The 14,099-nt window shown below is 38.8% G+C and overlaps 1 protein-coding gene across 1 annotated transcript in view; it reads left to right on the top strand.

Annotated features, from left to right (window-relative positions):
• The window catches only part of LOC105923097 (vacuolar protein sorting-associated protein VTA1 homolog), a 54,963-nt gene that overhangs the window by 30,891 nt on the left and 9,973 nt on the right, over positions 1-14,099 (top strand). Inside the window, exons 5-7 of the mRNA XM_036130434.1 lie at positions 2,482-2,596; positions 8,573-8,794; positions 12,784-12,861. Of these exons, the coding sequence (XP_035986327.1) occupies positions 2,482-2,596; positions 8,573-8,794; positions 12,784-12,861 (415 nt within the window). The remainder of the gene's footprint in view (positions 1-2,481; positions 2,597-8,572; positions 8,795-12,783; positions 12,862-14,099) is intronic.

The following is a 14,099-nucleotide window of genomic DNA, read 5'->3' as shown; positions in this document are numbered from 1 at the left end:
CGTCCTTTACTCTCTCTGACTGTTCGTCCATCCATTCCTCCACTCTTCTTTTCGTCCGTCCCTCCGACCGTCCTTGACTCTACCTCTGTGACCGTTCTTTCATCCATGTCTCAACTGTCTTTCAATTCATCTCTGCCGCCGTTCTTCACTCTATCTCTCCGACCGTTCTCTCATCCTCCGTGGATCCATCTCCGACCATTCTTCTTTGACCCATCCCTCCTACTGTCCTTCTACCAATCTCTCTCACCGCCCTTCAGTCCAACTCTATGACCGTCCTCTCCATCCGTCCAAGTTCCTCTATCCCTCATTTTATGCCTTTATCCTTCCGTCAAACCATTTGTCCATCAGGCCCAAGTCTAAAGAGTAAGCAATTAGCTCACCTTCCCGTTAATTGGTAGGATGAGAGTTATCCTTATATTAATTACCAGCTTAACATAGTAAAGAGTTTAGAGGACCCTAAAGACCTGAACAGCAGTGATAGTTCTCCCCTTGTAGGGTATTTTTAAGAGTATTTTGTTCTTGGTAAGGAAGCTAACGAGGATTCAATAAAAGCTTAAAACAACTAACTTATGTTACCCGTGTACCCAAACACTCTTTCTGTCCCTCTGATAATAAGGGTAGAGGAGAGATTTATAGACCAGACTTTGGTGGTGACCAGGGTTTCGTAGTGCTCTGTGCTGAAACTAACTTTATGATGTAAGACATGGCTTTTAAATTAAGGTTAAGAAAAAGAAAGAAGGTGGACGTGCGTTAGAAGACAGAATTTTAGAAGTCGGACCGTTTGTTCTGCTCCTGCCGTATTTATTTCATAATTGAAAAAGGGCTTCTTACATGATGTTTTTATTCTTCTAAATTGAGGGCAACCATTTTCAAATCGGACCTGGAGATGATTATTCATGCTTTTATTTCCTCTTGTTTAGATTATTGTAACTTTTATTTGTTTTCAACAAACCAGCAGTCACTCGTCTTCAGGCAGTCCAGAACGCTGCAGCAAGACTTTTAAACAGGAACAAACAGAAGGACTCACATCACACCGGTTTTAGCCTCTTTACAATGGCTACCTGTCAAATTTACAATTGATTTTAAAATTTAGAGCTTTTACTGGACAGGCCCCCCAATGCATCTTAGACCTTTTAATCTCTGACTCCTCTGGTCGCACTCTCCGGTCCTCAGGCCAAAAAAAGGTTCCTAAGACCCGATTTAAAGCTCGATAGGACCCTTCCTTCCAAGCTGTAGGAACGCCCTGCCCCTGTCTCTCCGTTTTAAAAAGCAGCTGAAGACACTTTTAGTTACTTAAATGTACACATTTTTTATTTTTTATGCTGCTAGTTAACAACAAAGATAAGAGAATTAAGAAAACATGACGTGCATGCTCAGTATGAGAGATTGCTGCAAAGATGAGCGTTCACACTGAGCCTGGTTCTGGTTCTGCTGGAGGTTCTCCTCCCTGTTAAAGGGGAGTTTTCCTCTCCACTGTCGCTTCATGCATGCTCAGTATGAGGGATTGCTGCAAAGCCATCAACAATGCAGACGACTGTCCACTGTGGCTCTACGCTCTTTCAGGAGGAGTGAATGCTGCTTGGAGAGACTTGATGCAACCTGCTGGGTTTCCTTAGAGAGGAAACTTTCTTTCTTTTTTTTCTTTTTTTTTTTTCTTTTTTTTTTTCCCAGATCTCCACCAGAAGCGTTTTAGTTACTTTAATCTCTAGAATAATAAACTGACTTGTCAACAGTTAATCTTTAGGTTACAAAGCAAAGTGATCAGAGTTTCTCATTTTAAATACCAGCCTGACGAGGGCCAAAAATGTCACAATGCATTACAGAAATCAGTAATGAGCAGTTATATAAGACATGAAACTGAAAACCTATCAAATTGATACATATATTTTTCTGTAAACATAACATTTTCTAATCATGAATTGAAATTTGAAATCATACAATTCAGTGCAGATATAATTTCAGCATTTAATGGTACTAAGTTGAAGCTCATCACTAATTTACTTCACCGGTACATTTCACCCATCAAAGTTAGCCGGCAGTGTAATAGAAAAGTTAACTGGTCTATAGTTAAAATGGTGTGGAGTTGTGTTAGGGTCCCATTGATGAGCCACAATCACAGTTTAAGTTGTTTCTTGACAGATTTTAGCACAGGAAACATGGAAAAATAAATACATACATTTTAGTTTTAACAGGTATATTACAAATGAGAGGAAACTTTCTGACCAACCTGGAGGATCTGATGGAAGCTGACTTTGGAAAGAGCCTTGAGATGACATGAATTGGCGCTATATAAATAAAATTTTATTGAAATAATTCCAAGTTTCTATAAAGTACTTAAAAGCAGCTCTAACTACTGACCCAAACTCAGGATGTTGGGTTTATCCCTCAGAAATCAACATTTACGCCTTGATTTAACATTTTCTGTCCTCAAACCGACCTCCAAAATTGATTTTTTTTATTTATTTTTTTAATCCCATCCAGAATATGCGGCACCAGAAGTACGCCCGCTGGAAGGCCACCTACATCCACAACTGCCTGAAGAACGGCGAGACGCCCCAGTCGGGGCCCATCGGCATGGATGGAGACGAGGAAGCAGGTGAGGCCTTCTGATACGGTCCTGTTCCTCCTCATCACAGACTCCCAGCCTAATTTCTCTAAAAAACACAGAGGCCAGCTTCCTTTGTTGGCGGGGGCTTAATCTGTGTGTTTTTATCTGAGTTTGTGTGAGTTCAGTCGCGCTCGGTATTGTTCTGGTTATCAGCTCTCAGAAGGTGCCGGGAAGCCCCGCGGTCAGAGGTGCAGACTTGGAAAGCTTAGCCGTGTGTGAGGAGTAGATTAGTCACGTCGTTCCTTCTCACAGACACTTTCTGCTTTTCACCTAAAACAACGCTTTTTCAGAAACGTGTCGTTTCATATAGGTCCACATGTTCTCAGGTTATACTGGACCTCCACCTATCTATTTTAGATCTGGAATACGCTGATATATCGTCTATTTTTAACCCAAATCAACTTGAAGGCTCTGACCTTTGCCGCCTTCACCATGAAGCAGGTTTACAGTATAAAACTTAACCTTTTAGAGAAAGAAAGGCTCAGGGAACCCCTTTGTTTGAGCTCGTATGAGAAAACATGCCGAGAACAACCTTTTAAATTACTGTTTGGGCAGCATTTGGTGAGCAAAAAACGGGCCGGAGATTTTGAATGATTATTCCTATTATTTAACTGTTGAGAGACTTGGTCACAAATCTGTTCATATAGATGAACTTAAAGGTTGTTATTGGACACAAAAACATCCTTTTTCAAAACTTAATATTTAGAACATTTACCAATTCCTTTAACTGAACACAAAACTAATCTAATACTGTGTCGAAGCACTTTTTTAAGCTAATTACAGCTCTCTGTCTATTTTGGGTTGGACTGGATCGGCTTCTGTTGGACTGCAGAAGCATTTCTGGTGCATCGCTGTGTTCAGGCCGATTTTCAGTTCTGGTTATTTGGGAATATGCTTTGGGTCGCTGTGCTGCTGAAAGATGAAAATCCTCTTGCTCTTCCACTTTTTGCCAGCATAGGCTGGTGTTTTGGGTTTGGTAATATTTCCCTTACCTTGACGAAGGCCCCATCTTCAGCTGTAAAACGGTCATTGTTGGGTATGGTGTCCTTTAGGTGTTTTTCCCAATAATAACACACTTTCCCAAGTGCTTTTAGATTACTCCTATTGTGTTTTTGCCAAATTTAGCCAGGTTTAGAGAATTTCCTTCATAACTAAATGCATCTGTCTCACCACTCTGCCCCGCAGTCCAGAGGTAAGATGATTGTTGTCAATTCTGCAGCTCCTTTATTGTTGCTTTAGGCCTTTTCATCAACTTTAAAGCTGCTGGTAATGTCAGTGCTGCAGTTGTTGACTGGCCTCTCTGTTTCATTTTATTTCCAATTTCTTAGAAATAATTTTTTTTGTAGCCTTCTCCTGACTGATTCCTTTAACAATTCAACCCTCTGATGCGTTTTAACCTGTTTGTTTTGAGAAAATGTCAGCACAAAGCCCACTAGGGCAGTGTAACCTTATTTTGGGTTAACCGCAGGTCCTTCGAATGACGGCAGGTCCGTATCAACTCCCGATTAAAGTTTAAAAGAGTTTCAGTTTGGTAGTTAATTCTGTACACAGACACACCCACTGTTATAAAAGTGTCCAGGTGCTTATTCAGTCCCATTATTGAAGCTATTTTATCTTTAGTGTTGTCTATAAAGCAAGTCTGGTCATTATTTAATTGTGAGGTCACACTAAAAGGTGGTTAAAAAAAGTTGTGAAATTGTTAATAATAACTAAAAGCTGGCTTTTTGATATATGGTTGTTGCTGCTTACCTACAGAACATGGCGAGGGCCCAGGAAAGCATCATTGGGGAGGAAAGTTATAAACCTTTGATGTTGTTGTTTGTTTGACCAATCAAAGCGTATTAATAGTTTCCTTCACTCTGAAAGAGGTTTTTCCAAATTGACTTCAGGTTGATATGAAACTCAGACTTGATCTTGATGAAGTCTGACTCTAGAAACATAGAAAACTGGTTTGGACCTACTCGTTGAACTACTTGCAATGTTTCCACAAACTTTAACTGGAAAAACCAGACTGTATATTCAAGGTTTTAGGCCAATCTTCACATTTGAATTTGTCAAAAAAAATTATGCTATAACACACTAGCATGTATTAGCACACCTAAATCATGTTTTTATTGTCCATTTAGACTTAGACTTAGACAACTTTATTTGTCATTTTGTATGCACAGAGTGCGTACAGAACGAAATTTAGTTGCACACAGCTTGAAAAATTGCAGTAAAAATTAAATTGCAGTATGAGGTGCAGCAGTGATTTAAAAGTAAACAATTTAAATGTAGACAATGCAGGAGAAGTCACAGTGTACAGGTGAGTATTTTTTAAACCATTTGTTTGTGCAGAATTTTTGTGCAAAGGGCATTTGTGCAAGAATGCATTTAGAAACTAAGAGTTTGGCAGCATTTGTACTGCTAGATGGAGAATGCAATGATGCAAAATGGGCAAATATGCAAATGTTGTGCAGAGTTTATGGGTTGTAGTTCAGCAGTTCAACATTTAGCGTTTTATTATGATCTAATAACAAAATAGCACATCTAGCCCCAGAATGCCTCTCAGTTATGTTAATTGACGGAGATCATTAATTTTTTTCAGTAGTCAGATCATGTAGGTTAAAAAAAAGTCACATTTTAGATGTAAGCTTTTTGAATAAGCAATAACAAACTAAGCAGTCAACCCAACCCAATCAACCAGCAAATCCTGCAAACCCAAGCCTAACGAGCCCAAACATCCCAGATTTGATACAAAAAGGGTTTTTATCTTCTTTGATTCAGGATTTAAACTTTTACCTCCCTTTCTGTGTGTCAAACCAAAAAGGCCAGGATGCTTCAGCCACCGTTTGTGTTTCTCCTGTTTTCCTGGATTCCTCCACTACCGATTGATTCATTGGGTCCTGCTGATCCGTGACGCCTCTCCCTGGTCAGTCCCGGGTTTCTTAGGAGCCGACGGCAGCCTGAGGGGTTGTTGAAGGTTCTGTGCATGTTATCACAGAAAGTGTTGAGATCTGAGTAACCGTGCACGGCGGCCTGTTTGAGTTCTGATCAGATGAGAGCAGAGCCAGATGGAGCAGAATGATTCAGGAGTCTGAATCATCTGGGATGGGTGAAGTGTGAACAGATTAGCATTCTGTTGTTTTCATTGTGACTGTAAAGCATTTTAACCATTGAGTCATCCCCGGACCCCGATGACCTCACAGCCCCCCCCCAACCCCACCCCCACGGGTCTCTAACATCTGGAGCTACGTTCAGATTTAATTTTCAGGGTTTGATATTGTGCTCAAGCCTCTCAGGAGCAGAACCCAGTGTTTGTTTTGACATGAGCACCTATGGACTGAAATACGTTTCCCTCCCTGATGGAGGAAACGTCACACATCCTTTTTAAAGGCGGTGAAATCACGTTGAGAAATTCCTCCCTGAAATAACGTCCATCTGCTGGCCCACACCCACTCACTTCGAACACATCTGGGTGTTTTTGACCCCAAAACATGCGAGATTACGATGACGTCAGCTTGTGGAACCCTGAGCTGCGCAGAAAGGGAGAAAACACCCCTACCACTAATGTATAGCTGATGTTAACATTATCTGCCTGATCTATGGCTGAGTGTTCAGTCAGGCAGAAGTCTACAGCTTTCTTTTACTAAGAAAAACCTCTGAGACTCTTTTTCAGACCAACAATAATTCATTATTTTCTACTTTTGTTTACTTGGCGTTTCTGATTTTGATTTAAAAAAACAACTATTTCCTCAGAGCTCATCAACCAACAATCCACTCAATAAACTAATCCAACCAAGTTTATTATAGTAAAGCCAACTAAGAAATAAGGATTTGACTCTATTCTGATGCTCATAGTGTTTATAATTAAATTAAACTCAGAGCAATCATCCTCTCTAAACTCCTGCAAATCTAACGGGCTTTTTAACTTTTAGTGTTAAATAATCTACTTTAACCAACAGGTGACCCTTTCCTCCCTGAAAAAACTATTTCTGGTAAAACACTTTGATTTATATTCAAATGATTTCCCCAGAAAAATCTTATTACTTTCCCGTCTCCCGATGGGCTTTTCAAAAAGAATTAATTTCTGCTTGGGTCTGTTGGAGGTTAATTTGACCCGGCGCCTCGTTTTAAAGTGGTCTGTACTACATTTTAGTCTTAAGGATAAGGGAAAACCAGCGATAATGCAGCTGTTCAAACCGTCTTTTTCAATTTAAATCATCATACATGCTTGAAAAGGGTTGATGTTTGAGCTGCAGATTATATTTTTACTCTGTTACATTGTTGTTTCAGGGATTAATCTGATTTATCATCCATCCGTCCACATGTTCAACCATTAATATGTCCATTTGTCTGTCCACCCATTCAGCCAATAAATCTTCTGTCCATTCTTCCATTTAGTGATCCATCCATATGTTGAACTTCTGAATCACCTAAATGCATGCCATGATATTTAGCCAAATAAACTACTGCTATACTACATGGCCTCACACTTCAGAGGCCATTCTGAGACCCCTACAGTCTCTCTTCAAGAAAACTCTGAAAGTTCTTGACAAAAAGCCTTTACCTCATCATTATTGTAACATTTTAAGTAAAACATTTCAGACTTTGAACGTCATTGGATATTTTTGGATGCGTGCCTTGTTTTTAAAGTTTTAAATGGACCGTCTCCTCCTCCTCTAACAGATTTTACAAGCAAAAAAAAAACACATTACTATAAAAAACACCATAGGAGACTTAAATGTTCAGCGGCGTAGGAACAAATTGGTTGAAACTAACCAGTCATGTGTTCACAGGTGAACCGATCTGTTTCCTCGGGCCTGTTAACCTGATTTTATTGTGATTTTATGTTATTGCCATCTCATCTGTTTGTGTCCACTCTGTTCTCGCCCGTCTTGTTTAAAGTTCACCGTTCTTACCTGCCTTAGGACAGCGGATGCAAATTAGCCATCGTGCTTACTCTGGCATATTTACGCTGACATGTTGATGAATTGTCCTAATTGAAATTAATAAATAAATAATGTGAAACTTCTCTATCCATCATCCATCTGCCTGTACACCTGGCCAATTCAGTCGGTCATTCAGTCACATTTTAGACAGTTTCTACCTGAAAACTGAGGAAAACTTTTGGTATCTTCTGTTGAAGAAAGTTGCTATTAGAAACTGAATGAACAAGCTGAGAAAGTTTAAGGTGCAGCTACTCTTTTAAATGAGCAGTGTCACCATGGGGTGGGGAATAAAATGTTAACGTTGGAGCTGAAAACAGAAAATAAGTTTTAGTAGTTGGCTTTCAGGTGTTTGTTTTTTTTTCTTAAAGGGGGACGAATGTAGCGTAGATCTTCCCATGCTTCTCGCCATACGATGAGCTCTTACTAAAAATAGCTCAGTGACGACGACGTTTCTCTGCTGGACAACCAGGAGGAAACTCATAGACGGACTCTGCAGGAAATGCAACGTGTTGCTAGAACACAAATGCTCCTGCAGTAACCAGAACCGACAACACGTTGTTTCTGTTGCTGCAGCTCAGCAGTGGAAGCTGTTTCCTTTCTCTCTCCCCCCCTCACCTCCACCCTCCATCCATTCCTTTCCTCTTGCTCAACACGTCCCTTCCCCAGCCAATGGAAAGTCAGAGTGGAGCTGCGGGGAGACAATGGTCTTTCTGTAACCACCAGTGGTATATTTGTGTGGTGGAGGGAGTGGGAGCCAGAATGTGTGTTAAACACAGCATACTGCTCCCCAGAGGTTAATTAACCCACTTAAACTGAATCCTTTGGAAGCAGCGCTCCGATCCTGCTGTTTTTAAAAGGAACAGTGAGTTGCTGTGGTTGAAAGAATAAATGTAAAAGAAGGACTTCTGACCAGTGGAAAGTCAAAGCAGATCAATATTAGAGCTATTGGCAAAGCTGGGAAGTTCTACAGACGTTCTGTAAATTATAAAACCCGTTTAAAACGAGCGCCGTGTGCTTTCCTTCTGCCTTTCAGATGAGTTTGGAGCTGAAGGTTTCTCAGGACAGAGTTTCTCACACGGGGGCTCCTTCAGGACGGACCTTCCTTCTCAGGACCAGAATTCGAATGAAGCTCCAGGCATCGGCTTCGCTCCGGGTCCAACGGGCCCTCCTGCCTCCTCAAACTACAACAACATCCAGATCCCACCTGGGGCCCACGCACCCGCCAACACTCCGGCCGAGCTGCCCGCTCCTTCAGGTGCGACACAAACGCCCGCTGTTAACGCCCCAGTGCTTCATTCTTTGCTCTATACTGCAAAAACGGATCTAAAAATAAGTAAAATGTTTATTTATCCTTGATTTGAGCAGGTAAATAATATTATCTGCCAATGGAATAAGTATTTTGACCCCTAAAATAAGATAATTAGACATCCTGCACTTGAAAGAAGATGATGAAGATGAATTGTTCCTATTTTAAGTGCAAACATCTTATTCCATTGGCAAATCATCTTATTTACCTGCTCAAATAAAAGACAAATACATTCATTTTAAAGAATATTTTACTTATTTCTAGTTCTTTTTTGCAGTGTACGAAACGTGTAAAACCCATAAAATCTGTCTGCGGTAATTACTGGGAGGTTTCATTGCAGGAAACCGGAAACGTTTCACCTTAACAAACAGAAGAGGAAATGTTTGGGAATAAATTAAAGCAAAAAGGACAACATGAGTATTTTATTGACCACACAAATTAAATAAAGACTCTTTAATTTAGGGTTAATAAGGCTAAAAGTAAGATTAATAAATAACTTTTAGCTAAAAAGTTAAAGTCAGCTTCAAATAGAAAGTCTGGTAAAACTGGCAAATATTTAGTTAAGTCTGTGAATAATCCCAAAAGTAACTTTTGCAGACATGAAATACGGGTTCAATAAGTTGATTCCTAAAGAGTTTTTGGCTGGTCAGAGTGATTCTCTGGTCATCTGATGGTTCTTTTCTTGATTTCTGAATTTCTTGAAGCATTTTCTTTACAGTCAAAAATACAACAGCATATTTAGTTAAGTAAATAAAAGCAACACACATTTGACCAAAGTGATGAACAACAAGTAAACCTGACAGATAAAAATAGTTCACCACAAAAACTGAATTAAAAATAAGTAAAATGTTCTTAAAATAAGTGTATTTTTTCTTGATTTTAGCAGGTAAATAAAATGATCTACCAATAGAATGAGATTTTTGCACTTAAAATAGGAAGAATTCATCTCCATTGTCATATTTCAAGTGCAGGATGTCTAATTATCTTATTTTAGGGGTAAAAATACTCATTCCATTGGCAGATCAGCTTATTTACCTGCTCAAATCTAGGACAAAACACAAATTTTAATAACATTTTACTCATTTTTAGATCCGTTTTTGCAGTGTTTAAGTGGTTGAAGTGCAATTATCAGATGTACAAATTAAATTAGAAAACTGTATATTTTACCTCAATCCAGACAACAGCAACCACAGCATACTAATTATCGTTAGAGTGTGATGGCAGACGTGAGAAAGGAAGCTTTATTTATCTTCCTGTTAAAGAGAATTTGACGTCAAGTTTAGATAACGAGAACAATGTTCTGCACAGTGAGCTGGCAGGAGAAGTGCAAACACTCTCACTTTGTTGAGTTATTATCTGGCTGGCATGGCTTCAAACATGTCTGCAGAAAAAGGGGTTGATTAAGATTAAAGAGTGTCAGAAGTTGAACGTGGAGCTCCTCCAATCAAACTAAGTGCCGACAGACAAGGTGTTTTTTTCCCTTATGAAAATGTGACTGATGGTAAAAAGAGTCTCGAAAAGGACAGAGTATCTGCTCATGCATTTCTTTAGAAGAAAAAAGTCAGTACTAGAAAAAACGATTGCTCAGTTTTTCTTTTTTGGACTATAAATCACTCCAGAATATGTCGCATCAATCAAAAAATGCATCATAAAGAGGAAAAACTGTCACACAGGACTATACTCACTTATTTAGACATTTGATTCACACAATCCAAGACTAAATACTGACATTTAATCTGGTAAACCAATTTATTAAATTACACAGCTGCATCCACAACCGGCTGGATAACATAGAACATACCGGGGAGGATGAATGGAGTAAATTACCACAACAACCAGCAGGTTTGATCCAGCGCATTTCATCATAACGAGCCGCTACGCTGAAAGTTGTCAAAATTACGCTGAAATCAGACCGTGAGCTAACAGTGCTACATGCTAAGCTAACAGTACGACACGGATGTTTCAGAGCAACATAAATCTCACGTCCATCAGTGAAGTTGTAAAACGCCCGGACAACAGAGCTGTTAGCTAGCGCTAGCTGCTATTAGCTTTACTTACAGCTCAGTAACAGTTTCAGTAACTGAAACAGTGAAACAACATATGTACATGTGTGCAGACTTTGTTGTCTAGAAGTTAATGTTTCAATTAATTTTTAAGTGTTACAGGAGCAGGATAGTTCTCACAAGCCTAGATCGCCCTCTAGTGGCTATAGACGGTAACGTTTACTCCTTGGTTCATGTTGGTCAGTATGAGTTACCATTTAAATTTGATATACAAGTCACACCTGCATATAAGTCGTAGGATCGGCCAACCTATAAAAAAAGTGTGATTTATAGTCCGAAAAATACACACTGCAAAAACGGATCTAAAAATAAGTAAAATGTTCTTAGAGTTAGTGTATTTGTCCTTGATTTGAGCAGGTAAATAAGATTATCTGCCAATGGAATGAGTATTTTGACCCCTAAAATAAAATAATTAGACATCCTGCACTTGAAATAAGATGATGGAGACGGGTTGTTCCTATTTTAAGTGCAAAATTCTTATTCCATAGGCAAATCATCTCATTTACCTGCTCAAATCAAGGACAAATGCACTGATTTTAAGAACATTTTACTTATTTTTAGTTCCGTTTTTGCAGTGCAGTAGTTGTTTTTCACTTAAAGTGAAAAACTGTTAAACACAATGCCAGTGTGGCAAGATATCAGCACTAATCATTGAGCAGCAGTCTGGGAGGGGTTATTAGGCCTTTTCCAAACTACATTAAGTCTATCATTGTAAAGTGAGAAAGAGCGTCTATACGTTGGAAACGTTTAAAATCGCTTCCCAGCAGCGGATGTTCCAGCAAATTCACCCAAAGACCAGAGCGACGCTCAGAGAACTGAAAATACGGACAGACTCTACGGGCCAACAGTGGCTGGTTAAATGTTCAAGTCCAGAACAAATCCTGTATAGCTTGGTTGGAAAGGCTAAAGGAGAACGTGTCTTCTCTCCCAAAATTAAATGGTGGCACAGCTTCAGTTAGCAAAGCTGGACCTGAAATGGCTCCAAGACCTGAGGGTTAATGTTCTTTTAGAGAGACGAGATCAGAGCAGAGATGTAGTAAAGACATTTCTGCATAAAACACGTCGTACCGGCTGTCAGACACGGTGCTGGAGACCAGTTCAGTTATCAGCTCTGCCATTAACTGCCCTGTATGTCATCAGATATCAGGCCGTCAGCATGTTGGCCTCCAGGACGTTGGCTGGAGCTGCGTTTTCTGTAACCTTAAAAGCTCAGCTGAGCCGTCGATCACTCAGTCTGGACTATTAAGAAAGAAATCATTGATTCTGGTCAAAAAATAAGAACATTCTTCTTCAAATGAAAGTATTTTTCCTTGATTTTAGCAGGTAAATAGGACTATTTGCCAATGGAATAAGATTTGTGCACTTAAAATAGGAACAATTCATCTCCATCATCTTATTTCAAGTGCAGTATGTCTAATTATCTTATTTAAGGGGGAAAAATACTCATTCCATTGGCAGATAATCTTATTTACCTGCTCAAATCAAGGGCAAATACATTCATTTAAAAAAAATGTTACTTATTCTCAGTTCTCTTTTTGCAGTGCACATATTATTATATAGTAGGAGACTTTATTAAATTCAAAGTAGTAAAAAACAGCCAGATTATTCACACCGCTTTAACTTTTACATAGTTTTAACCACAAACTTGTATTTTCTTGTGATTTAACGTTATAGACCGACTGAATGTTGTCATTTAGAAGAAGAAACATGATTTACGTCAAAATGTTTGGAGAAAAAAAAATCTGAAAATGTCGCCGTGCTTTTGTTTCAGTCGCCTTTACTCTGCTGCATCTAAATAAAATCCAGTGCATTAAACCGTCTCGTTACGTTGAGATTATTTATTGTTGTTTTTTTTTCCTTCTTGCTGTTGTCCAGGCGAAGCTGCAAAACCGACGCCTGCAGGCCGGTCGGTTCCTGCTGTTGACCCGTCGCTGCTCAACGCCCAGCAGCAGGGTAAGAACAGACGAACGCCCTGAATGCTGCGAGGAATATCGGCTCTGTGCAAACATTTATAAATCCTAATCTTTATAATAATCTATAATCTTTATAGTCCAAAGAAAGATGGAGCAAAAGCTCCTGGTGGTCTAAAGACGTCTGTGGTCCAGACTCCTTTTAGTGCTTCATCTAATTACTGCATTCTGGTTTCTTTACAACTGGAGACGCCTCCGTTTCAAACAACAGGAAGAAGTTTTTATTCTTACGGAGAACATAGCACAATTAAGAAAAACAGTTTGAACTTAGCTTCATTTGAAACATAAATTAATTAATTATAGGTTTCTTCTGAAACTGGAACACAATCTCTGATTTCCTTTGAGTAAATATCAGGTCAAGGAGCAGAAAGACCTTTAATCTCAATGTCTAACAGCTTGTAATGATTACAACGATTACGATATACAAAAATATTTTAAATAACACCATATAAATTAGCAATTTTACAACGCATCATTTCAACCACGCCACCGCCTCTTTGTCGCTGTCTAGACTGTGATTAGCAGCTGGTGGCGAGCCACTTTCGAGGGTTAGCGGTTAGCATGAAGCGAGCCGACGCTCAGAACAGGATCATTTACAGACGGTAGTTTAAAAGGTGTTTATTTACAGTAGATCAACATGTTTTTTTTTAATCTATATATATATATATATATATATATATATATATATATATATATATATATATATATATATATATATATATATATATATGTATATATATATATATATATATATATATGTATATGTGTGTGTAAAATACCAAAGCTTTTTTTTTCTTAAGTCTTCATGAACTGCATTTGCTTCTTACAGACGTTACTATCTGACCACCACAAAGAATTTCCTTCCCATCATTCCCTTTGGATATTTGGTTCAATACTCATGCAGCTAAAACTTTGATTACTGAAGATTTTAACCTTTTATTGTAAAATATCACTAATATGAGTGGATCAGCTGGTTGTTATAAGGCCAGCTTTTTAAAAGACTCTCATAGAAATAAAATGCAGCAGTAAACCTCCAAGTTATCTAGAATTTTAATGTCTTATGTTGATTATTATCACATTTTCCTGTCCTAATTATGCACATCCTGATTTGCATATTGAAGTGTAATCCAAGCATGTCAAAAACTGGCAGAACACTAAATCTGATCAATCTTTCTTTTTTTGTGCACAGTCAAAGAAAAATCATTATAAAGTTGCTTTTCT

The sequence above is a fragment of the Fundulus heteroclitus genome, unplaced genomic scaffold (genome assembly GCF_011125445.2).
Source record: "Fundulus heteroclitus isolate FHET01 unplaced genomic scaffold, MU-UCD_Fhet_4.1 scaffold_36, whole genome shotgun sequence".
Lineage (NCBI taxonomy): Eukaryota > Metazoa > Chordata > Actinopteri > Cyprinodontiformes > Fundulidae > Fundulus > Fundulus heteroclitus.
This window is presented reverse-complemented; position numbering and strand designations above follow the sequence as displayed.